Raw genomic sequence first — 26,225 nt, 5'->3', positions numbered from 1 at the left:
TATTGTGGTTTGTAGTGGTGTACAACTGCACCTCACCTGTGTTCTATATTGTCGCGCATTGATACTGTTCAGAGTACACTGTTCAACTGACTGAGTGGCAAACTGTCAGTAAAGAGTTGAGGGTGTAACTTAGGTGCCGTTTGTTGGTGGAAGAATAAAAACACCAAGTGACAAAGTGCTTACATCGTGAGTAAAGTGCTGAGAAAAACTATTTAACCTACAACAAAGCATACTTTAACTTGAAAAGGTAGACATCACATCACATTTAAATATGATGCACTCTCTGAGCTACAGACCACTTTTTGTTGCTCATACTATTTATTTTAATATACACAATAATTATAGTTTTTATATATAGGTAGATAGATAGATAGATAGATAGATAGATAGATAGATACCTTGTCACATGTAAATATTTCAGATCATCAAATTTAAATATGGCAACACAACTGAACACAAAATGCAGTTTTTAAATTAAAGTTTTTATTATTAAAGGAGAAAAAAATCCAAACCTACATGGCCCTGTGTGGAAAAGTGATGCCCCCCCCCCACCCCCTCCTTGTTAAAACATAACTGAGATAGAGATTTATCAGTCTGGAAAATGTTATAAAGCCATTTCTAAAGCTTTGGGATGCCAGCGAACCATAGTGAGAGCCATTATCCACAAATGAAAACATGGAACAGTGGGGAACCTTCCCAGGAGTGGCCGGCCAACCAGAATTACCCAAGAGCGCAGCAATGACTCATCCAAGAGGTCACAAAAGACCCCACAACAACATCCAAGGAACTGCAGGCCTCACTTGCCTCAGTTAAGGTCAGTGTTCCTGACTCCACCATAAGAAAGACACTGGGCAAAAACGGACTGCATGGCAGAGTTCCAAGACAAAATCCACTGCTGAACAAGAGGAACATCATACGAACAGTAAAATATGGTGGTGGTAGTGTGATGGTCTGGGGCTGTTTTGCTGCTTCAGGACCTGGAAGACCTGCTGTGATAAATGGAACCATAATTCTGCCATCTACCAAAAATCCTGAAGGGGAATGCCCGGCCATCTTTTGATTACCTCAAGCTGAAACCAGCTTGGGTTCTGCAGCAGTACAATGATCCAAAACACATCAGCAAATCCATCTCTGAATGGCTGAAGAAAAACAAAACAAAGTCTTTGGAGTGGCCTTTTCAAAGTCCTGACCTGAATCCTATTAAGATCCTGTGGAATGACCTTAAAAATGCGGTTCATGCTAGAAAACCCTCCAATGTGGCTGAATTAGAACAGTCCTGCAAAGATGAGTGGGCCAAAATTCCTCCACAGCGCTGTAAGAGACTCATTGCAAGTTATCTCCAACACTTGATTGGAGTTTTTGCTGCCCAACAATCACTTTTTCCCACAGGGCCATGTAGCTTTGTTTTTTTCTCTACTGTTGGCCACCGTAAGTGAGGCTTCTACAGTATTTAATTGACTTTAGTGTCTTAAATTAATCAAAGCTCTGTGAACTCTGATGAACTTTTAATTTATTTTTGTGACTCCTGCCTTGATTTTATTGTTTGCCTGACTAGTTAATCCCTCTTTAATGCTCTTCAACAAGCTTGTAAATAAACAATTGTCTTGTTTTTTTGCTGTGCATGATGTGATGTGCCTGTGTGTGTGTGTGTGTGTGCGTGTGCCAGGCCTGTCAAAAGCCCGCTCAAAGTCCAGAATGGTGTCCAGGAAGTGGACTTTCCCGTCAAGAAGGTCCCCAAGCGCAGCCGACAAATTCTGGACAGCGACGACGACGAGGTACCAGAGGTGACAGAGCAAGTTAACACCAGAAAACAAGAGGATAAGATGGTGGTGAAAACAGAAAAGGTAAGAAAAACAGTTTGATAAAGCTACACATGCATCCCAATACATGCAATCAAAGTATTTTCTTTGCAATTATCAACAGGATGACATCTTTAAGGTCATGCCCACCCCGTTGTCTCCACCGCCACCCTCTGTTACCCTCAAAACCCCGGCTACTCCCCTAACCCCTGCCTCCTCCATTTCACCGGGCACCCCCAGCTCCATGTCGCCCTCCCCTGGTGCCATCACCAAGCGCAAGACAGGTCAGAAAGCAGCACACAATTTCATGTTTCAGAAACTTTTGAACAGTGTTAATGAAAACAGCAGCACCTACCTGCACATGTAATCACTTTTATTGATGAAAACATCAAATTTAAACATTGTTATAACATTGTTTAAAATTATTTGAAAATGTGGCCTGTCCCCTAATAGATGCCTCACACCTTTTCTGCAGTTGAGTAAATAAACTAGCCTTGGCCACTGCATGAGGAAATACATATTACATTATTTTATGTTTTTTTAAAAAAAAAAAAAAAAGAACAACTAAAGGTTATATTTAATAATATAAAAAAAGCCATCCTCCTAAAAGACACTTAATACTAGACACCTTGCACTCTCTGCAGTTGAGTAAATACTGTAAATGTTCCCAGGCTCGATATGAGGAATTACAGTATTTTATCCTATATAATTATAAAAACATACTTCAATTGCCATTTTGTTATTTGTGTGGAAAAAATAATTGTGTTTAATATTATTTTTTAAATGCAAAAACATCTGGCCCCTAATGTCATGTATGTATGCCTGGTACTCTCTGTTGTTGAGTAATTAAATGCTCTCAGCCACTGTGACGTAACGTAACGTTCTTTTTTTTTAATTTTCATAGAATTTACTTCAAATGTGTCGTAATTTCCATCCATCCATTTTCTATGCCGCTCATCCTCACACATGCTTCACTTTCATCATGTTCTATTATTGTTTAAAAATGACTTCCTCTTTTCAATAAAGATATGTCATACTAACACATTTTCTAGCTGTAATTATTATATTGTGAAATCATGATATTTTTGCTCAAGGTTATCAGACAGTCAGAATCTTATATCGGCCCATGCCTAGGTATGAATGTGAGTGTGAATGGTTGTTTGTCTATGTATGCCCTGCGACTGACTGGTGAGCAGTCCAGTGTGTCCCTCATCTCTCACCCAATGTTAGCTGGGATAAACTCCAGTGTATTGGAGAAATGCAAATTCTGAAAATTAACGCTTGACCCCAAAGAGACACTTGGTACTCTCTGCTGTTGAGTAAATCAAAGTCCCCGTCAACTCTATGAAGAAATACTGTATTTAGTTTGGTGCAGATCTGGATAAAGACACAATTTTAGAATATTATGGCATTTTTCTAAAATCTGCATAAGAAAAATAAACATGAGGTGTTATTTGATAAAGGTGATGATCCAAATTCTTCATCCTGGACGTCTGATCTTCTGCCACTCTAGTTATAAGGATGTGCACTTATTATTCTTATTATTATCATAATTATTATTAGCATTATTGTTATTGTCAGGATGCGTCTTCTAGAACGGAAAAAAAGTATTTTTTTGCTGTTTTTCAGCTGTTAATGATTCTGAGCGTTCCAGAACACATTTGGACCATGAACATAAAGTAGAATCGTTAAGGAGCCCTAAGTGGAGCGTCTTGTATTTTTAATGGCAGAAAGAGAATTTTAACTGCTCAGTGGCAAACTGTGCCTTCTGATTCCTTCGTTTGACTTGTACAGCCTGTTGTTTGATGCCCGCTGTGTTGTTAAGAGTAGTGTGTCGCCGCATGCCTGAAAACATTCAAGTGATGTTGTAATTTGTGCATGAATTGTCTTCCGTAAAGTGTAGGACTCATGTGGGGTTCTTGCATGTTGCTGCTGGAGCTCATCTATATGTAAAGTGCTTTGAGATTACTTTTACTGTCAATTGCTGTTACATGAATACAATCTAGGGAAATATTTCATGTTTTCAGTGCCAAAAGATGAGACAAGTGTCCTGCTGCTTATAATCCCGCAACACTGGAGAATATACACAATATATTCCATAGATTTGTCTTTGCGCACTCACCTTTGTCCTCCGTTTTTATTGTCCTCATGAGTACAGCAAGGAAGATGTTCCCCAAGAGGAAGCTTGACGAGAGCGGCAGCGACAGCCAGAAAGACGAGGCCGAAACCAAGAAGCCGGAGGGTCAGCAAAGCAAGCGAGCCCGCGTGGAGGCCAGTGTGGACAACGCAGGTGAGACCTTGGCTCTTGACTGCTTTGAGCCGCACTGCACAGCTTTCTGCATTTCTTCATTGTCATGTTATTGTTTGTATTCCATGTTTCCCAGTGCTGTGTAACATGACAGGCCAAAGATAACTGATACTTTCATTAACTGTACAGGTAATGTTTTAACATACTTATAAAAAGATGGTAACAACTGTAAATAATACAACTAAATATCACAAAAATCAAATAAACCTATAATACCTTTTATTGACTGTACATGCAATGGTTTAAGGAAACATTTTAACTGTCATAAACAGATGTTAACCACTGCAACTACATACAACTAAAATAAAGTAAATCTATTTGTTTTTAAATTCTATTAACTGTAAATGTTTTTAGGTAAGATTTAAACTTTCCTAGCAGTCATACAAGTGTAAAAAGATTACCCACTGTTAATAATTAAGTCAACTCCAACTAAAATAAAGTAAAATTATTAAAAATTATATTTACTTTAGAGGCAATGTTTTTAAGTAACATTTGAACAGTCTTTGCTTTCATATGTGTAAAACTAAAATAAAGTTTTAAAAAAATCAACTCTACAGGTGTTTTGAGGTAACATTTGCCACACCCACTTTTAAAGAGAAAAAAGATTTGTGCATATATATGTAGACCGCACCTGTCTGTAAACTGCAAGTGTCCACATTGTAACACGGGATATGTTGCAACTCTTGTCACTCTTGCCGTTCATTCCACCGTAGACCCAATGTGCACAGACAGATACAGAGTGAACCCTCTTGTCATCCAGCCCGTGTGGTTTATAGAGACGAGGAAATTAAACACGCATTCATGCACATGTCAGTTTATTGAGGCCGACATAATTATTGACTTTTTTTTCCCTCTTCTTTTTATCGTTCGCTTAATCAATTTATCGATTATCGCGGCAGGCCATGTGCCAGGAACACCAACCTGTCAACTGCATCAGGCTTAGCAACTGTTTGCATTGCAGTCCATTACTGTTTTTTTTATAATCGTTAAAGTTTTTTCAACTGTTGCAATGGGGTCCATATCTTTAGCAATGTGATAGGACTCCACTTTAGTAATAGCACACCACTTTGCACTTTTTCTTTCATGAGGAACGCAACAGGAAAAAGAAGCAAGCAATGAGCTTTGTGTTGTTGCAGGAGCTTTGTGAAATTGTGCAGCCGGGGCTGTTTCAGCCTGCAGCTTCGCACACTCGTACTGGAGTTTGTGCCAAGTTTTAAGGTGGTGAAAAAGATTTGTAGTGCTTCCGCGCTTTGAAGTACCTCCAAATTACTACTACTAAAGCTACTGCTTTTTCTTTTCTGACCCCTTTCTCCATCGCAGACATTGTTGCTTTCCTCCGCCTCTCCTCTCTCCTCCTCCATGCATGGAGGGGGGCGGGGCAGGATCCCCACTCAGTGATGCTCACACACAGTGCAGAGTGATGAGTGGGACCTTCATGTCAAGATATCAAGAGTTACAGCGCAAATCCAGTTCATATCAATATGAACGAGATGCTTGTTTTTGATATTGTGCTTAAAAGAAATAAAGATATGTTAATAATATTGATATATCGCCTAGCCCTGTGTCTCACATGATCACTCCAATTTTTGTTTTCATATTTTTCCTCAAAACTTTGGTTGGACTCCAAAATGTACCACTTTTGGGATAGTTAGACTTTGGAGTAATAATCAACAGTAGTGTTGTACACATGACCAGCTGGAAGTGTTTAAATATAGTGACTCAATAACAGTCTCTAAAGGCTTGCCATTAAAAGAAAATAAGTGTAAATAACGTTTAATGACATCATGGCCTCGCTCCTGTAGTCCAACATCGCTACTTCGCTCCATTTTCTTAAAAATGTTTTATCTGTAAGCACATTTCAAACAGTGGGCTCATCAAGCAGTTGAGTTGCCCTCAGTAAACATGGCTGACATTCAGCTCTTCAATGAGTCTTACCCCCCACTGTGTGCAGGCGATGTGGAGGAGGACGCCAAGGAAGAAAGAGTTGAAAAGGAGGTGACCGAGGAGGTGAGGACATGCGACAAAGAAGATGAAGCCAAGAGCACTGATGAGAAAGTGGAGGAGGCGGGGGAAAAAAAAGATCCCAAAGAGGGCAGACATGATGAGAAAAGGGCTGCTGCTGCTGAGGAAATGGAGGAGGAGGATGAGGAGGAGAAGAGCAATGAAAAGGACACACAGGAGCCGGAGAAGATCCTTAAAGAGGAGGTCAAGAAAACACCAATCAGCAGCTTCTTTGGTCAGGAGACACTAATTAAAATATAATTTCATAATAACAATAATGACTAACTGTTGTTGTTTACTTGCCACCCGGCAGCTCCAAGGAAAGCTGCAGTGAAGACAAATAAGTCAGACAAGAGTGAAAGTGAGAAGAAGAAGAAGACGACGTCCTCAGCGGAGGAGAGTAAGGATGCAAAGAGGTGAGGAAACAGGAAGTGACATTGCCATGGAATCCTCCACTACGTTGCCATCATGTCACTTTGTCTTCTACAGTGAGTCAGTATTGACTGAGACCGACTACGACCCATCCAGACCCAACTACCACCCTCTGGACCACGCCTGCTGGAAGCAAGGACACAAGTTAGTCTTTGGTTGTCGTCATGCTCGGTCAATCGAACCGAAAGTCAGCTTGTCTGATTAGTTTACACTTCCACTCCTTTGTCACGATTGGAAGAGGTGGGGCAGGGCAGGGCATGGCACGATCACATGTGCATGCAACGTAGCCGAGTCATAGAATGACTGCAATGCGATTGCTCCTTGCAAGCTCTTAATGATAAATGGACATAACAGAACTCAAAATTATCCCAAAATAAAAAATAAAAAACACAGCATCTTTGTTCACCTGTGGTAGGGCCCTATAAAATCTGTTTTATTTTCTCCCAAATTCCGTTTTTTCCATAAAAATTTTTCAGAATTCCGTTTTGTAGCTTTTACACTTATTTTACCAGCATAAAATGTGTGCTTTTTGGGTTAGTGAATAAAATTTTGATTAATTAAATGCTAAATCCTTACATTTATTGATGCAATACATCATTGGCCAGTTTTGCTTGTCATTGAGAAATGGATGTAGCCTGGCTAACTTTTTTAATGAGATGTCAACCTCTGCACACATTGCTACAAAATCTTTGACAAACTGAAATGCCCATGGTTGTGATTAAGGAAGATGTAGTCACCGATGTAATGCCAATGTCGTTATTAATGTAAGATATTTTTATGACACCCTTGACACCCAAGAATTTATGTAAAGTTTTTGCATCGTATTACGTAAGACATTCCATATAACGTAAAACGTCAAGTCTGTGCAAGTTCAGAAAGTTGATTTGAATAGCTCGCGCGACAGAGAGAGGGGAAACATTTTCCATGAATAACAGAGTACACTTGGTGAAGCCTTATGACGCTTCACGCTCTCATTGTATTGTATTGTATTGTATTGTATTTGTACTTTATTTATCCCACAGCGGGGAAATTTTGTTGTTACAGCAGCAAGCAAGATACGCAAGTAAAGAGTACAGTGTAAAGTAATTGGCTGATTATCGGGGCACCACCTACGCTCTCATCTCATTGGCTGACTTATTCAGCGTGTCCGTGATTTTGTGTGAGAGACAAGCTTCTCCCTTCCTCATCGTAGACGCCCTTAAACTAGTTCACACACATTGAAATCTCTTCTTAAATTTTTTACTTTTCTTTGTGTTAATTTACCGTAAAATTACCGTAATCATGGGCCCTAAACCAAGTGTAAGTGATAAGAAAAAAAGGGAAAAGTTGTCGATAGAAACCAAGCAGGAAATTATTCAGAAATTGTGATGCTTCATGCTCTCATTGGCTGATTATTGAGGCACTGCCTATGCTCTCATCTCATTGGCTGACTTATCCAGTGCATCTGTGAGTTTGTGTGAGAGACAGGCTTCTCCCTTCCTCATTGTAGTCGCCCTTAAACCAGTTGATTGTTTTTGTTTTTCAGTTTTATTCATTTACAGTAATCTTATTTATTACCTTATTTTATATTGGAATGTTACTCTACTATGCCTATGCTAAGGTTTTCTTATATTTTCCCACCATATTTGGTGGACTTGGAATATTTTGAAGGGCCAAAGGTGGTGAGTTTGGGAAGATCTTGGAACGGATTAGACTATTTACATGTATTTTACGCTTCGTATAACATAAAAACCCTACAACATAAACGTTCTCGGAACGGATTATTTACGTTGTAGGGGCGCTACTGTGTGTGTGTGTGTGTGTGTGTGTGTGTATATATATATATGTGTGTGTATATATATATGTGTATATATATATATATATGTGTGTGTATACATATATATGTGTGTATATATATATGTGTGTATATATATATATGTATATATATATATATATGTGTGTATATATATGTGTGTATATATATATATATATATATATATGTATATGTGTGTATATGTATATGTGTGTATATATATACATATGTGTATATATATATGTGTATATGTGTGTGTGTATATATATATATATATATATATATACACACACACACACACACACACACACACAACAGTCTGACTCACGGTGTGATCTTTCAAAGAACACTTTACGAACAACATTAAATTCATCACATAGCAACTTAACACTCAAAAGGTGTATGTACAAATATGCAAACATGTCACAATATGAGTAAAAAAAAAAACCCCCAACAAAACAACATTTTAAAGTTTTCCTAGAAGACATTGCGTCCGAGCAACGCATTCATTGGGGCGCCGCAATGATGTCAGCTTCCCTCTGGGCTTTGGGCTCTGGGTCCTGTCGCTCCCTCTGGTGGACTGAAGACGCATTGCAGTGGCATCCACCATTTTCTGTGCTTTTTATGCTCCAATGAAATGGTTTTCTCAAACAAAATGCATTATGGAAACATTTTAAAATGAGGGTTTTTTTTTCATATTAAACTTGTATTGATACATATTTGTATATTTCTTCGGTATCACGTTTGCGTGTTAAGTTGCTTTATGATGATTTTAATGTGTGTAAGATGAAACTATGAGTCAGACGGTCATATTGAGTAATGACCTCCTGCAATTTCCAATGGTTCCACTGTACGTCCTTAGACTCAACCACTTTGACTTAGGCTCTAGCGTCACTGTTAATATCTTTCTGACCCAGAATCTTTCAGTGTGTTCTCATAACTTTGCGCTGGTCTATCTCTCCAGAGTGCCCTACCTGGCGGTGGCTCGCACCTTTGAAAAGATCGAACAAGACTCCGGAAGGTGAGAGCGCCACTTGGAGGCAGGAAGAATAAATGCTAAATAATGTAGCATGACTGTCTGTGTCTCCCAGAGTATCGGAAATGAGAAGAAATGAAAAGTAGGTCTCAGAATGTTCCAGAATGTTTCAATTATTGAAGCTGTTAAATCCTTCCAGAGATGATGAAATCTGGGATAAATTTAAAAAAAAATTATTCCTGAGACAGAATTTTTAAAAATGAACATGTCAGAGGATTTGTAAGTTAGGCTTGCTGTCTTTCTACATATGCAAATCATGACTAAAAACAACAAAGTCTCTCCTCCATGCAGAACCGAAAAGCTCCAGACAAATCTCGTTAGCCGCCTTGCCGTCTCAAAGCTGTTGTTTTTGTCCCCAGACTGAAGAACATCGAGACGCTGGCCAACCTGTTCCGCTCTGTGGTGCTTCTCTCTCCAGGTAAGCGTCACTATCTATCCACGCTGCACGTTGGCGGCCAGCCACTCCATCAAGTAGGCGCTGATGAAGCCACGTCACTTTCCAGTGTGTCTCGTTTGGAAGCCTTGAAGAGCTTTGTGGATGTTTTCATGTCTTCAGAAATGTGTTTGTTTGTGTGCGTAGACGACCTGCTGTGCTGCGTGTACTTGTGTTTAAACCAGCTGGGTCCTGCCTATCTGGGGATGGAACTTGGAGTTGGAGAGACCGTGCTGATGAAAGCTGTGGCTCAAGCAACTGGTAATACACGAACGCACACACACACACACAATGTGAAACCAAAACGCTTGTTTGGTTCTTTGCTACTGTTGTTTACCCTCTTACTCTTGTTTCCAGGGCGACAGCTGGACAAAATCAAGGCAGAGGCAGCGGAGAAAGGAGACCTTGGCCTGGTGGCCGAGAGTTCCCGTAGCAACCAGCGAACCATGTTTCAGCCGGCCAGTCTGACGGCGGGGGGCGTCTTCAAGAAACTGAAGGAGATTGCCAGCATGAGTGGGAACTCGGTGAGCTGGTTGATGACGTTTTGAAATGTGGGACAAAAAATGTTGTTTAAAAAATATATATATAGTGGAACCTCTAAAGTACAACAGAATTTAAATACATTTTTCCGCACGCAAAACCTTCGTGTTCGTACCGCAGAACTTTAGTAAAGATTTATAAGGCATCTCAGACACAAATCACATTTGTACTGATAAATTACAGTCGTCTCTCATTTATAGCGGTTAATTGGTTCCAGATCCGACCGCGATAAATACAATTCTGTGATCAATGTTAATAAATGAAATATTTTTGTAGTTAGAGCATAGAAAACATTTTTAACATTTCAGCCCTGTAGACATGAAATAACACTTCATAGTCACCACTACACTTGTACAACAATTATACTACAGGGACTCTAGATGGCCGCTAGCTAGCGAGCCAACCAGTTAGCCTCAAATTTATTTCTTCTCAACTTAAGAAAGGGTTTCAAACGGAGTTGGTAAGAAGGACAAAGAAGATTATAGCGAGGGAGCGATAATTGAACCGCGATATTGTGAGGGATGACTGTATCTGTTATTGCATTATTAACAGTGCTTCACTTCTTTGTACACTTGTATGACACGGAGTACCTTAAATTCCGGTGTATAAGCCGCACCTGTGTATAAGCCATAAAGTGGCATATTGTGAAGCACACGAGTCCGTGCGGACCAGGCAGGTCTTTATTTGACAGGAGCCAGTCATGAGCTATTAATAAAACTCATGACGTGCGTACGGTGGATACTTAAAGCAAGAAACCCTTCCTGACTTTCACTTTTACTACGCACCTCTTCTTGCTAAATGTAGTGACCATGTTGCTAAATAGTCAACACGGATCTCTTCTACGTATGAGGTGTATTATGAAGCAGAGCTGGTGGCATGTTAAACAAGCGTAAATAGAACCACTTGGAGATTAAAGATGCAGACAAGTCCGAACATCTACTGTATGTGGGTTGATCTGACAAATCTTAAGTAACTGATCAAATGTAGAATAGCGACAGCTTCCGCTTGGACATGAAACACTGCAACAGCTTTACATCTTCGATTGGGGAAATAAACAGCCACATGTCACTCACTGACGCTGACAACACTGAAGTAGGTTGGATTGTAAGGTGTGTGTAAAGCACTTAATGTGTGCTTCTAATAATGCCTTGCATACTGCCACTTCCATATTATACTGCATTATCATTCATAGTAACAATGCCATTGTTCAGTCTGATTGGTTTCTGGGTTGGCTGTCCTGTTCTCGCAGTTCAGCCTTTCTCCAAACGGGAAATCTTGGCATGTTTTAATCTCACCCATACTAATTTGCTTTGTTACTTATAACACAAAGCTAAGATGTGGATGTTTTGTTCAGATACCTGAGCATATATTCACCTACATTAGCATTTAAGCGTTTTAAATGTACAAAATCTATCAGTGACCCCCTTCATCCTTCAATTTTTCTCAATGCCTCATGTTTTTTTTCCAAAGTGAATCACCACCTCAGGCGTTGCGTACATTTTACTTTGTTGTTGTTTGCTTTGTCATTTTTTTTGCAGCTCGGAGTTGTCATCTGCAGCTGAAACTTTACGAGCAGACTTTTTTTTTCTTGTTTTTGTTTTTCTAGATTGTGTAAACGTGCCCTAAAGCAATTAGTGACGTTTCTTTGTGGTAGCCGCCATCCCGTGCCCCTGCCACCGTGGAGATGGAACATGTCATTTGTTCTTGCCACTGACCTCCAGTTTTTGTGCATTCTCTGCTCGCTCGTCCCTGAATCTCAATTTCCTCTTTCTGCCTCAGGCCATGAATAAGAAAATCGACATCATCAAAGGCCTCTTTGTGGCGTGCCGATTCTCAGAGGCCCGCTACATCGTCAGGTATGAGCGCACTCTGACGCACACACATTCACACACACATTAACCCACATGGGGCACAGATGGGCTGAGACCAAGATCATGTGAAAGATTTCTTTGATTGACAGGTCGCTAGCGGGGAAGCTAAGGATCGGGCTGGCCGAGCAGAGCGTCCTGTCAGCATTGAGCCAAGCAATATGCCTGACGCCCCCACCAAAAGGTAAATGTGAAGTCTGTTGTGCCTGTGAGTTGATTGTAGTTGCCATGGAAACCATCTTGAGGGAGACCAACAAGCTTGACTTGTTTTGACTTTACCAATGAATGTGTGACGATTGCACCTGTGCATTCTAATGGGATCCAGTATAAGAGCTGGATAAAAAAAATCTGCCCTCACAAAGATGATAATGAAAAAGAATTAATTGAACGACAACTTTTACTGCACTCTGAGAAATGTTTCTAATAATTTTACCCACTCATGCAGCTCAATAAGGTAACCAAAATATTATCATTAATGCGTTAAAAAAAAACATTTTTATTATTTTGGCCATCCACCATAGTAAATCAGTCATGATAGTTTATACAGAATCCCAAAGCATACTGAGTGACAGATGATAAACAGAACTTCAAACTTTCTAAGGGGTTCTTTTATCAGTGCAGTTCAACTTTATTTCCATTTGTATCGCCTTTTCCGCTTCATCGGCGAGCTTTTGCTTTTTCCAGCTGCTTAAGAACTTCTTTTGCGACCACTGAGTGTACTGTCAGGATGCTTTGTGAGGAGTCGGTCCCTGATGGCCTGATGAAACACAAGTTCCGTATTCCTCTCGGCTTTTCCGCTTGACATAGTTTTGTTGAACGATGCTCATGTGATATTTAAATAATTCAGCTGGGAGGTCACATAGATGGCGGTGGAGCTGGCATGTTTTATTTATGGAAAGCTCATTAAAGGTGTTTAAATATCCTTTACAAGCGATGTCGATGAATTTAAAACATTTCCTGTCCTAAATTCCAAAAAAACACGTTGCTGGTAAAAAGTGATGTTGGAGTGAGGAATCACTCTTTTTGTATGTTGCTGACGTCTGAAGGGCTTCTTCTCACCAGATACTGTTGGCTGCTATCACCAGTGCCGCACACAGCCAATTAACTTGTTTTATGCTGATTCTATTAGTATTCGGGGTTTCTTCACCAGTGGAGGTATGCTTTAATAAGCCAATTAGGCCCAAGGCTCTGTGGGGAAATTTGCATTGATCTGCAGCCTGGACCGGAAATGTTCTACTTAATATTTTACATGGATTTGTTCAACTGTTATTTGATCAATAGCATACATAGCCAAACTCTTCAATGCAACACGTACTGTCTAAGTATAGTGGAACCTCGGTTTTCGGCATTAATTTGTTCCAAAAGGTCAGATACTGTAAAAACCAAAAAGTACAAAAACCGAATCAGTTTTTCCCGTAAAGAATGTAAATCCAATCAATCAATTCCAGATACAGAAAATATTTTTCACAAAACATTTTATAGAGAATAATTATAGTTTTACTGGGGTGGGTGCCAGGGGCCACACAGGGCCAAGCAGGTTTGGATTTTTTTTCTCCCTTAAATAATAAAAAAATGTATTTCAAAACTGCATTTTGTGTTCAGTTGTGTTGTCATTAACTAATATTTTGAATTGATGATCTAAAACATTTAAGTGTGACAAACATGCAAAAAAATAAGAAATCACAAAAGGGGCAAACACTTTCACACCAGTGTTCATACCTCTGAAATGACGACGGTCTTCTCTTTAAGCTGTAAAATTCGGAGGCCTATATACTGTGATGCTTTTGCTCATATGTTGATTAATATGCACTGTCCTATTTAAATAAATAAACAGATTTGCACCCTAGTCTTGGTATGGTCCATTGCCTTTCTTTTTTGCTCAGACCATCTATTTTGTTATGTCGTGCATCTCTCTCTGGCCAGCAACTTTGATATAAACAAACACTGTTGCCCTAAAATGGCATCTGCGGCCCTCACTGCAGGTCTGCAGAAAAAGTGATTGGAGGTGACCTTCCCGCCATATGTGACCTGTATCTGTCCAGGGCCAGGAAGCGAGCAGGAAGCATAACTGCAAATGCCATCTGATTGTTGTTGGACTGCACTCGGCACCAGTAAACCTTTATTTGGGCCGAGGATCGTCCCATGTCATAACAGACAGCCAGTCAGATCCTCTGGCTCAGGGCCAGTGACATTTTTTTTTTTGGGTCTACCACTTGACCATTTTTGTTCCATAACTCGCAGGATCTTTGAAGAAGTTTCTAAAGACTGTCTTACTGCGTCCAATCTCAGCAGCAATGAATGACGCGCTGCGAGAGGCCTTCCTTATGCAGCCCAACAATCTCACCGTGTTCAAAGACCTGACAGAAAATGACATTGAACATTGAATCCACATTTTTGCCAAGATTTTGGCTTTTAAAGGCTGTGGTCTTAAACTTTTGATCATCTGAATAACAGCCTATTTCAGTTTGATGGTTGTTTGCAATAAATTGCTTACTCAAAACATTTTTTGTCTCACTACCATTTCTTCTTTTTGCGTCTTGCAATTTTTCAACTGGTCTTAAAATTTTGATCAGGAGTATACTTGCAGCATTATACAAAAACGACACCATGAATTTCAGCAAAAGCCAATTACTTTCTACGCCAGCTAACACAATCCCTGGCTGGTGCTGTGAAGTGGTGTGTTGCATCACAAATAGACCCAGGGTTCTTGGCAACCAGGCAGGGGCCAATAAAACACCAGTTATGTGACTTTGGTGCATTACAATCTGCCAAACGTGTCGTCACATTAAGGCATGTGCTGTGTAATGTATTTAAACAACTCTTGGCTTCCAGATTCTTCTTCCGCCGTGATGGATGCTGGGAAGGGGATGAGCGCTGAGAGCCGGCGGGCTTGGATGGAAGAGAAGAGCCTCATTCTCAAGCAGACTTACTGGTAAGTGCATTCTTTAATACGACGTGTTTGCCTCACTGTCTTTTAAATGCTGTCGATTTATTGCAGTGCTTCTCAAATAGTGGGGCGGGCCTCCCTGGGGGGTCACGGTGAACTGTCGGGGGGGGGGCGCGTGAGAGGCAGGGAGGACTTTCAATATTAGTGCAGACCTGCCAACATGTATGAATTTGTCGTATTCAGTATATAATTGACTCTTGAATACGCTTGTATGCTTCACTGCTCTCCATTTTGTTGCATTTCGCTGGTTTCAGATTAGAGCTCAGTCTGTACAATACCGATACATACAGTAGATATTAGTTTCTCAACACTATTATAAATGGGGGGTGCGCAAAAACATTTCTCTCCCCCAATGGGGACATGACAGAAAATAATTGAGAACCACTGATTTATAGAAAGGAGCCCTATCCTACAGTTGCAACTTTTCAGACGTATGTGTATGTTTCAAACGTACTCTTGTTCTACAGTACATGAAGTTGGTGTGTGTTTTTAATTATCCTTGCTTTCATTTGTATGCCTCTCCTAAATCTCATGAATGGTTGGGTATGAGAATTTCACAAGATTTCCACGAGATGTGGCGAATTTCTCATGTCATACCTTTTTAGGAAGTCCATGTATGACCGCTTGCCAGATGTCTAGCAGTAATCTGTGTCCACCATTCAGTACCGTTTGTTGCTTTTTCTGGAGAATGGCAGCCAAAAAGTGTTATTTCGGATGTAAGAATTGTTTGTCTAAACCGGAGTAAGACAGCAATGGAAACTTTTTTTGTCGTACAGTACCTTCCGGGCACTGCTGCTCTGCTCTTGCCACTTCACAGACAGCTGTTTCATGAACAAGGCACAATTTGACGCAAAAGTTTCCAATATTCTTCCAATTGCATGCAATATTTGGAGGGGGGCCCCGAGCCGACCCTCGACCCCTGACCAGTCGCAACAAAGTAGGCCTGGTCGGGTGAGGAAGCTGCAGAATCTGAGAGTTTTGGCCAATAGGAGAAGAATGCAGATTGACACAAATTGATATTAATGGAGTATTTTATTAAAACTTAATTGAGTGCCCCACCATGTCCCCATGTGCAGTGAGATGCCCAATTACGACATCCTCATCCCCGTTCTGCTGAAAGAGGGCATCGACCAGCTGCCTAATCACTGCAAGCTCACTCCAGGTAAGCAGCCAATCGGGAGAGTGGTAAGATAAAATGGAAATGTGCTTTTATTGATGAGTCTGCAACAACTGTCCATGGGTTCAAATGAGCATTCTCAAAAATACAGACAAATTTTCATTTGGGAATCCCCAACGACAGTTGAACAGTCGCTCCCCTTGCTCTGGCCTCATTTATTTGATGCCTATAGCATTTTGTACAAGCCTGCGTAAACAAAGTGTTTCTTTAATGTCGCATCAAGCAGTTTGTCTTTAAATTGAGACGCAAACTCGATTTAACTGCCGCTTCATTGTGATGGCGTCCTCATCTGGGTTCCCACACTGGAAATGCTTAAATTCTGGAAAATGCTGAAATATTTATGCCTTTCCCTCTGACTAAATGGTAGCTTAACGCTACAGAAATAAGCATTAAGGTGACATTAAGATAAAGACTACTTCTGACTGCTTTGAAGTCATATTCGCAACACTCTTCTCAAAGGGTCTGCCTCTACTTTGCTCGATGTGGCAGTACTTGTTATTGATGCTTTTCTATTGGCAAAAGTAAGCACCACCAGCCACTACTTCGAGGTAGTGATCAAGAGGTTCCAAGCGTGCCGGTGTGATAACACATGCATGATACAATCTGTATCACATATAAAGATACACAACAAGGCAAGGTATAATAAATGTCTACACCAGAGGCGAGCAGTTTGGAGCCCATGGTTCATCCTTTCTTGACTCATGGTATATTGTAGAAATAAAACTTTAAGGGAAAAAATGAAAAAAAAATGGGGAAAATAGAAGATCAAATATTCAAACTACTAACACAAGGCTTTGTCTTTTAAATACACTGTGTAACTTGTTTTTTTTGTTTTTTTTTTTTGCATTTTCACTAAAATAAATAAAGATATCCAAGTGGCTTGCCACATCCTTTCATTTTTGCAGTTTGCAACCCTCATTGGAAAACGTTTTAACACCCCTAGACACTGCAGTCTCCACTTTGCTACATTGTGCAGTTTTCTAGCTGCCCTCAGCCTCCTTCTGAATAAAATAGGCCTGTCATGATATCAAATTTTGCTGGATGATAATTGTCCTACAAATTATTGCCAGTAAACAAGATTATTGTCAACATTATTTTGAGGTCATTTTTTCATTGATGTAATGATAAAATATGGCATAATAATGCAAGTACACCATATCAAAAGCAATAAATGTTAATTTCTCAAGAGTATTTAACATTGGAATTGGAATGTCAAGAACTTTTAAAATAATACATTAAACAACATAATAAATCAAAGAAAAAAAAGACAAAAAAACAACGAAAATAAGATGGACTGTTTCTTTTAGCAAACATTGCACTTAAATAAAAATCACAGTCACAGTATTTCTGTGTCACTTTTCGTTTTTGGCTGAATATTAACAAAAAAACAGAGAAATAACCCGGAAGTACTCTGAGGTTCACATTTTGTATCAATGCAGCCGTCAGCTCATTTGCATGTAAACTTCCTTGATTCACTTTTAGCAGCGTGTGTGGAAGATGCTGTTTACGTTTAATGAGGTGTAACTTTTTGTCGTCGTTTGGTCAAAGTACATGTTTTGGATGCAGCAAAATGCCCTTGGTGCACAGGTGTTATACTTCGGGAATCACTTAAACGTAACGTCCACCGTCCACCGTTTTGTATTATTTATTTAATTGTCTGTGTCATAAACTTTCTCATGTCACAAAATGACAATGTGCAAACAGCCTAAAATTGATTGATCTTGTTTTAAACACAACAGGCACAAAGAAAGTATTCAATCGTGGTTCACATGACACACACAGCTAGCAAGTAGTGCACTCGCTAGAGCATAGTGCACCCCTCTCCCCACTGGGACAAAGAGACTGAATGAATGACTGGCAGGAGGGTTCACTCACTCCGTTCATTCCGCTATAGAGCCAAAGCGCCCAGGACAGATGCATGGAGGGAACCCTTTTGTCATCCAGCGTGTTTGGTAGAGAGGGAGGAGGAAAATAAACACAAATGCACATGTCAATATATCGAAGCCAGCAAAATTGTCAAGTTTGTTTTTAATTATCGTGCGATTAATATATTTATTGATTATCCTGAAAGGCCTAGCATAAGACTGTGTGTTTCCTCAACTGATGCATACTGTGCATTTTTAAAGTGGAAAACTGACCACTGTGCATAATGGTGCTTGCACCAACCTGTGTATTGGATTGCAGGAGAAATCCATGTCCAATTGTGTACATTATGTCCATCTACACTAAATTCTGGTATATAAGCCACAACTTTTTTCTTAAACTTTGAACTAATTTATGGCTAAACTCTAATCTCGTGACATCTCCTTTAATTCAGAACTACTACTAATTGTTTAAATGCTGTGCCGCTCACGAGTCAGTGAAGAAATGGTAGCTCTTTCTTTGGCAAGAGACAATCCCGAACGATCACTGTAACAATATGGTAATATAATTGTCAAGGATTGTGGAAAACCTTGACAATTATATTACCATATTGTTCCATTACCTTATCATTTTCCTATGTATTAACTGGTAAAGACCACAAATGAAATACAGGAAGTGAATAAGTGTATTGCAATTAATGTGAAATGGATGGAGGAGTAGGATTAAATAAGCTTTGCTTCTTCCTACTCTTTTTGGACATGTGAAAATGCGAATTGTACTATGTGATGTATTTCGTTGTAACCTGTATGCATGTTCAAATAAATTAAACCGTTACCATCAGTGCACTCACAACGAGCTCGTCAACCCACTGGAAATCACGTGAGGTAAGTATATAACAGTATCACAACATAACAGACTCACGGTGTCATTTTACTAAGAATACTCAAACAACAACACTGAATATATCACACAGCAACTTAACACTCGAAAGGTGTACCTGACAAATATGAAAACATGTACCAATGTGATTTTAAAATGGAAAAAATAACTTTTAAAGTTTTCCCATAAAGCATGGCGTCTGAGCAATGTATTCATTGGGGTGCTGCAATCACATCAGCCTCCCTCAGGGCTCTGTCCTCCGGACTCCCACTGGTGGACAGAGGCAGTCTTGCAGCGCCATACACCATGTGCGTGTGTATGTGTTTTCCTAGCCTTCCGCCTCCAAACAGGCAGGAACAGGGTTCACTCTGTGTATTGGTTTCAGCACCTTGCCGCGTTTGTTCCACATAACACATGGCATGGACGGAGTGAGCCCTTTTGTCAGCCATACAGTTGCTTTGTCTCAGTGGGTGGAGGTGGGGCCCGTAGCACACAGAGTGCAGAAGACTGTAATATAGTTAAATTTATATTAGTAGATTGTCATATATATTTTTTAATTGTACTTTTCAAATCTCGTCTAATCCTCGTAGACCCAATCTCGGGTATCGTCTCGTGAACAGTGTGAAGTGACACCCCCACTAAATGGGGTTTGTTAATAGCTTATAACCATTTGTGGTACAGTAAAATAGTACCTTTGAGTATGTATATACTGTATTTATGTAATTTACCTTAGTTGCAGTGTGGAATATTGCTGCTTTTAAGTGTGTTGTTTTGGTGTATGAACTCTGTCCCTTTCTCCTCCCATCCCCTGTCCTTCTGGCAGGTGTACCACTGAGGCCCATGTTGGCCCACCCCACCAAGGGAGTTGGCGAAGTGATGAAGAGGTTTGATGAGGCGGCGTTCACTTGCGAGTACAAATATGACGGCGAGCGTGCGCAGGTGCATGTTTTTTTTTTTCTATTTGTTTTGTGAGTGCGTGAGGTATTACTGTGTCTAAACCACCTCCATCCACACACACACACACACACACACACACACACACACACACACTCACTCTCTCTAGAGGGGTGAACCTCTTCTTTCAAGATAAACATTTGCGCTGCCTTTCCCTTGGGCCTGCTGGCAGAACATGCTACGTCTACCGTGGAGGTTCTGAGAGGAGGATGAAGAGGAGGATGGGGGGTGTGAGGAGTGCTGAAGAAATATGCGAGAGACACAGCGGGAGGTGGACTCAGAAAAGAGCGGGATTGTAATGCAAACCCCTGCAGCTGCAGTGTTCATTTTGGACAGTCATGCCAATAAAGAGCCTTTGAACTGGGCTACGTCCAAGAAGAAGAAGAGGAAGAAGATGATGAAGAAGACTCGGAGGCACACAACATCCCCCCCCTCTCTTCACTTCCTCTGCAGTTGACATTACATGCACTGGCCAGTAGGGGAACTCATGATACATCACACACCCTCTCTCTCACTGTGTGTGTTTGTGTGGTGAATAACAACAGTAATATGTGCGCGGCAAAGTGAGACAGCCATCAAATCAGTCAAGGGAGTGTTTGTGTGCATATTTCACTGTGTTACGTGGGTTCATTTGTCAAAGTCTGCCCTCATTGATCAGGGGGGAGAAAAGACTTGTAATTGAGATGTGGTGTCAACATGTGTAGCAGCGGTCAAAAAGAATCGATGTGCGGTGTCATCCACTGACACATACAGGTGATACACTTTAAATAAATGCCATCTAGATTGTTAGGTGGTTTGTGGGAGGCTTAAAAGTAAAAACAAAAAACAAAAACAGTTCCTCTCTAACCAGCCCCAGATTGATTCCAGCCGTATGCCTCTCCGCTGATCCGCCGCCTCCATCGATACCAGCATGTGGCGAAACACAACAAGGGTGTCAAATCTTGTTGCAATTAGGCGGAGAGGAACAGACGGCCCAAATGAGGAACTAGCTGTAACGTCTTTGGACGAGTTTAAATGACTTTTGCAGTACTTCCCATCCTGGCGACATCTGTTACCACAGCAATTTGTCTGCCGTCTTCATTTTTGTTCCAAACTAAATGGCAATTAGAGGTCCTCAGCATCTCTCCTCGCCATCTATTTAGACCTACAAGGAAATCACCAGTGTACAGCACTTTTGAGTGTCTAGAAAGGCATTATCCATCCATCCATCCATCCATTTTCTACCGCTTATCTGAGGTCGGTTGCGGAGAAGCAGCCTAAGCAGGGAAGCCCAGGCTTCACTCTCCCCGGCTACTTCGTCCAGCGCCTCCCGATAGATCCCGAGGCGATCCCAGGCCAGTTGAAAGATGTCATCTCTCCAACGTGCCCTGGGTCTTCCCCGAGGTCTCTACCAGTCGGACATGCCCTGAATTTAGAAAGGGTTTAAAACGGAGTGGGAAGAAGGACAAAGAAGCCCAAAACTTACCACTTTCACACTAAATGGGAGGATAACTTCTTTTCACTCTAAAATGCTGGAGATACCATGGCTGACTCCATGCAGTTACTGTAATCTCATGTCATGTCTCAATAATGGAACATTACTGACGCCTACTGGCCAGAATACTACTTTGTGTTTCAGTATTTTTTGGCTAATATCTATAGTCAACCACGAAATGGCAATATTTTATTAATCAATAAATTTTTTGAAAAAATGTGATAGATCTTCGGAGCGATAATCGAACTGCGATATTTGGGGTTGCAACGATAAACAAACTTCATGGTTTGGTGCTTTTGTGTCACGGTTTGATATTTTGTCGATTACAAAAAATAAATGACCTTGCCTTTATTTAATTTTATTGAAATTGTCAACATTTTTAACATTTTTCAACATTTTCAGCATAATATGAATGTGGGAGGCGGAGCTCGCTGGCTCTGTGCTTTACATTGCAACCTAAGCCAGAGTAGTTGATTGCAGATACACTGAGCTTTCACCACAGAGCCGCGTCAGAAATTGATCAAATAAATATGAAACTGCGTATTGTTCAATACAGGGGGCACTGTTCGGTACATGTGTGTTGAACGGTTCGATACAGATACACGTATTGTTACACCCCTAGCGATATTGCAAGGGACGACTGTATAATTTTATTTATTCCACGTGTGTGTGTGCTCTGAGGTGTTTTGTTATTGATGGCGGACTTTTTAGCCTCTTAAGTCATTCCTCTTGCTCTTAATCCAGGTTGTGACTGATGTATTGGGATGGTTTTCCTGGTCCTTGCATCATGTAAACTGCTATTATTGGGGAAATTCACTGCTGCTCCTTTCCTACTTTGCTTGCATCAGGCATGATGGCGTCGCATTGCATTAACACCTGATTTCAAATCGCTCCCTGCCAAACAGATTCACATTCTGGAAAGCGGAGAGATTCGCATTTTCAGCCGCAACCAGGAGGACAACACCAGCAAGTACCCCGATATCATCTCTCGCATCCCTAAGGTAAAACACTCAGACAACGATAAAACCCTCATAAGAGATGACATTTGGAGATGTATTCAAATAACAGCCAATTATGAGCTTGCCATCTTGCTAAAGACTCACATTGACGTGCTTACTTTTAACAGCCAGGGGATACCTCACTCCATTCACTTTGTATCAGTCTACGCCAGGCATGTCCAAAGTGCTGCGCAGGGTCAGCTCGTTCATGCTTTTTATTGGCCCTTGGCATAATGTCAAATTTAAATACAGTCAACTCTTGATTTTTGTGCACCCTAGTTTTCATATAATTCTGTTTTGGACAAAAAAAAAATGTAGCCCCAATTTTGCCCTGGTATTTGTAAACCGCCTCGGTCATCATATAACATTACGCATAACGAACTAGTCCGTTTACCCTGTGTTGTACGGTTTCTCGAAATCCAATGCCCAAACAGTAGAACCCTACGCATTGCTGCCTGAACTGTCCGTGCATTTTTTTGAGTGCGACTGCTAAATAACCCACCACGGGGCCAAAGAAAATTGCGAATACCAGCAATTTGATAAAGGTGATGAACAATCAGCAATAAGTTTAATCAATTTGTCATTTAAAATTATTTCACATTGTTTTCCACATGTAAAACTATATTCTCTGTAAAAATGTATTTTTGTTTACCTGGAACAGATTAATTGAATTTACCTTTCCAATAGGAAATATGGCCTCTGCTTTTGTACGTTTCGGTTTTCTTCTAACATTTTGGAGCAAATTAGTAACGAAAACCGAGTTACCACTGTAAATTGACTGTACGTGAGATATTTTATTAGATGTTGCACTAATTTGCTTTGTTGCCTATAACATGGTCCCCACCCCCGCACCATCTTCTGGTTGCCATTTACTGAATTACTTTACACCTCGAACCATATTTTGAAGCCCCACATAAGCATTAGCTTTTCCTCAAGGACGCAAGTTGCTTAAGATGACAATACAACAGTGCATTGACGGGCCACACCAAGCCCTCCGCAATCTGCTGGAGATTACCGCCGTGATGCTCTGTGAGTTTGGCCTGAGGCTAATTTGACTGAGCTCTCACTTCTTTACATGCTTGCTGAGCTTGTTTTTCCTGCTCCGGTCAGGAGCCACAATTAAGGTGCGAATGAGGCCATACAGGTTTATTAGAGGCTTTCTCATTCACGCTCGTTGGCCAGACTCCTGCAGACGACTTTTATTGAAATGTCAATGATATACAGTGGTGTGAAAACGTGTTTGCCTCTACTGATTTCTATATTTTTTTTGCACGTTTGTCACACTTAAATCTTTCAGATCATCAAACAAATTTAAATACTAGCCAATGACAACACAAGGGAACCCAAGGGAACCCAAAATGCAGTTTTGAAATTAAACTTTTTATTATTAAGGGAGAAAAAAAAATCCAAACCTACATGGCCTTGTGTTAAAAAGTGATTGCCGCCCCCGGTTAATCATAACTGAGATTAACTGAGATCTATCAGTCTGGAAAAAGGTTATAAAGCCATTTCTAAAGCTTTGGGACTCTAGCAAACCACAGTGAAAACCGTTAGCCACACTTTTTCACACCACTGTATCAGTAGACTGTAATTGCATTAGAACTAGTGGTACCTGTACCTGACCACTGTATCGGTTTTCATGTGACATTGCACGAAACAAAGTAGTGAATTTGTCCTGTACTGTATCGTTCTGCAAAATTGAGTGCTTAATGAAGCACCCTGCACGTTGCTAACTCACCGTCCCTGCAATTTTTATTTAGTGCAGCTGCTAAATAACCCGCTATGGGGCCAAAGAAAGTTGCGAGTGCCCGCAATTTGACAAAGTAGGTGAGAAACACGATTGAATTTGATCTCGTCTGAATGTACGGGTACTCCGTATTAACAATAATAAAATATAAAAATAAAAACTTTTACTATTTTGTTTTCTGCGTGTAAAATTATAATTATTCTCTATAAATTTATTTTTTTATTTTTATTATTTGTATTGTTTTTTATTTTTAATATTTCCAGTTGTCTGGAACAGATTAATTGTTTACATTACAGTGTTCCCTCGCTCTATCGCGGTTCATCTTTTACAGATTTTTTTAACACTACGAACACTGTTACAAGCCGAGCCTGGCCCTTTAAGAATCGCACTGTGGGAAGTTAAGTCTTCCTTTCTTCCCTCTCTCGCCTGTCTGGACTGCCCATTTTTTTCTGCGTCCTGATTGGTTGTAGAACATTGTCAATCAGTCTCCTTCGTGCCGCTCTGCCATCTCTCCTGTGTCATCGCTAGTTCGTAAATTAATCTTCAGTTCGAAGGAGGAGGACTGCAGCACTATGTTTTAACAAGGATACAAAAACACTACAGTACAGTGGAACAGCGCCAGGGCAAAAAGGCACGGTCATGGTGAGTGAAATACACGTGAGTGACTTAATAATTTTTTGTGTCCATATAAGACCTGTAGGTTAATCATTAAAATTCAAAGGAAGGTTTAAACAAGAAAGAAATGTGAGAAAATGTTAATGCCTCACTGAGAAAAGTGTATGGTGAGGGGTTTTACAGCCATAAAACATTTCTAATTGTAAAAAAATGAAGTTGGCTGCTTCGCGGATTTCACTTATCGTGGGCTATTTTGGGAACCTATCCCCCGTTCCCTAGGGAAGAATTTGCCTTGGTTTTCATACCTTTCCGTTTTCGCCTGATCTTTTAGAATGACTTAACGGAAACAAGGATACCACTGTTCAAATCTTAGCTCTGTGTTATATGCTACAAACCTAATTAGTGTAATACATAATAATATAGCTAATTAATACTAAATACATTAGATTTTTACAATATGCAGTGGTCTAGTAAAAAATGAGCTGCGAGCCGAAAATGGTTGCCGGGCCGCACTTTGATATTATGATAATAAATATGCCTGTTGTCCTCCAAAGCAAAGTGTGGCATCAACACGGCTACGTTAGCTAAAGGTTTCCTTGCTACTCCTTAGATCCACAAAACTGCTTGCTGTCTAGAAAGTAGTGATGCTTTTGGACAGGCCTCGGATGAAAAGAGGTCAAAGCATACAAGTTCAGCTACACCTGCACCAGCGCTTGTCTGATTGCGAGCAGCACAGTGCCAAAAATGTGTTTTCCTCAGCAAACTCCTAAGATCTAAATTCAGGCATATTCAGGAGGTGCTATCTATGAAAGGGTACTGATCCAAATTAGGATTGTTGGCCCATGCCGGAGTTCAATTGTAGTCTCTTGTATCTAACATCTAGTTTCTCGCTGGTGGAACTCCCTGTGGAATTTTTCACAGAAGAAGCTGTCAGGGAACCTCCAGTTGTTGAAAACAACAACTTTTGGACAACAGGGGAAAGAGGCGCCATTATTAGTTAGATCCCAAAGGAGGCCGTGTCCGACAAGAAGCTGTAGCACCAGAACACTACAGAAGACTTTTTTTTTGGACTGCAGATAGAACCACTAGAGCTATGCAGACTCTACAAACGATTCCTCCTATCTCCTGTCTTTGTGACTTTTTAATGAAACCTGTTCCTTCCCTTGTTGCTCTCCTCTCACCTTTGTCGTCGCTCTCATCCTTCTTCAGGGCTTTGATACATTCTTGTCACCTTTTCTTTTTTTTTGGCTCTTGTACCTCGCCGCCGCCATCAGTCTCACATATTCCCTCTATTTTCTTTTTGCCTGTACCTCAGACTGCTGTCTTCTCACCTTCTTTTTTTGTCTCGGCTCCCGGCACCTC

General features: G+C 40.5%; 1 protein-coding gene across 4 annotated transcripts in view; it reads left to right on the top strand.

The window, feature by feature from the left end:
* The window catches only part of lig1 (ligase I, DNA, ATP-dependent), a 45,968-nt gene that overhangs the window by 1,810 nt on the left and 17,933 nt on the right, over nt 1–26,225 (top strand). For 3 of the 4 annotated variants that reach the window (XR_008569613.1, XM_054768316.1, XM_054768315.1), the window contains exons 3-18: nt 1,667–1,844; nt 1,924–2,083; nt 3,958–4,089; nt 6,059–6,343; nt 6,422–6,524; nt 6,598–6,684; nt 9,297–9,353; nt 9,728–9,786; nt 9,949–10,062; nt 10,159–10,325; nt 12,121–12,197; nt 12,302–12,393; nt 15,042–15,141; nt 16,233–16,318; nt 19,899–20,014; nt 22,409–22,504. Coding sequence is in view for 3 of the 4 variants with exons in the window: in XM_054768316.1 (XP_054624291.1) it covers nt 1,667–1,844; nt 1,924–2,083; nt 3,958–4,089; nt 6,059–6,343; nt 6,422–6,524; nt 6,598–6,684; nt 9,297–9,353; nt 9,728–9,786; nt 9,949–10,062; nt 10,159–10,325; nt 12,121–12,197; nt 12,302–12,393; nt 15,042–15,141; nt 16,233–16,318; nt 19,899–20,014; nt 22,409–22,504 (1,909 nt within the window). In the remaining variant the exon portion in view is untranslated. Of the gene's footprint in view, nt 1–1,666; nt 1,845–1,923; nt 2,084–3,957; nt 4,090–6,058; nt 6,344–6,421; nt 6,525–6,597; nt 6,685–9,296; nt 9,354–9,727; nt 9,787–9,948; nt 10,063–10,158; nt 10,326–12,120; nt 12,198–12,301; nt 12,394–15,041; nt 15,142–16,232; nt 16,319–19,898; nt 20,015–22,408; nt 22,505–26,225 lie in introns of those variants that run through there. The other variant, XM_054768318.1, reaches the window with a different exon arrangement.

Source organism: Dunckerocampus dactyliophorus, chromosome 2 (genome assembly GCF_027744805.1).
Source record: "Dunckerocampus dactyliophorus isolate RoL2022-P2 chromosome 2, RoL_Ddac_1.1, whole genome shotgun sequence".
NCBI classification, from domain to species: Eukaryota; Metazoa; Chordata; class Actinopteri; order Syngnathiformes; family Syngnathidae; genus Dunckerocampus; species Dunckerocampus dactyliophorus.
Note: the sequence above shows the minus strand (reverse complement) of the source record. Positions and strands in the feature narration are given on the sequence as shown.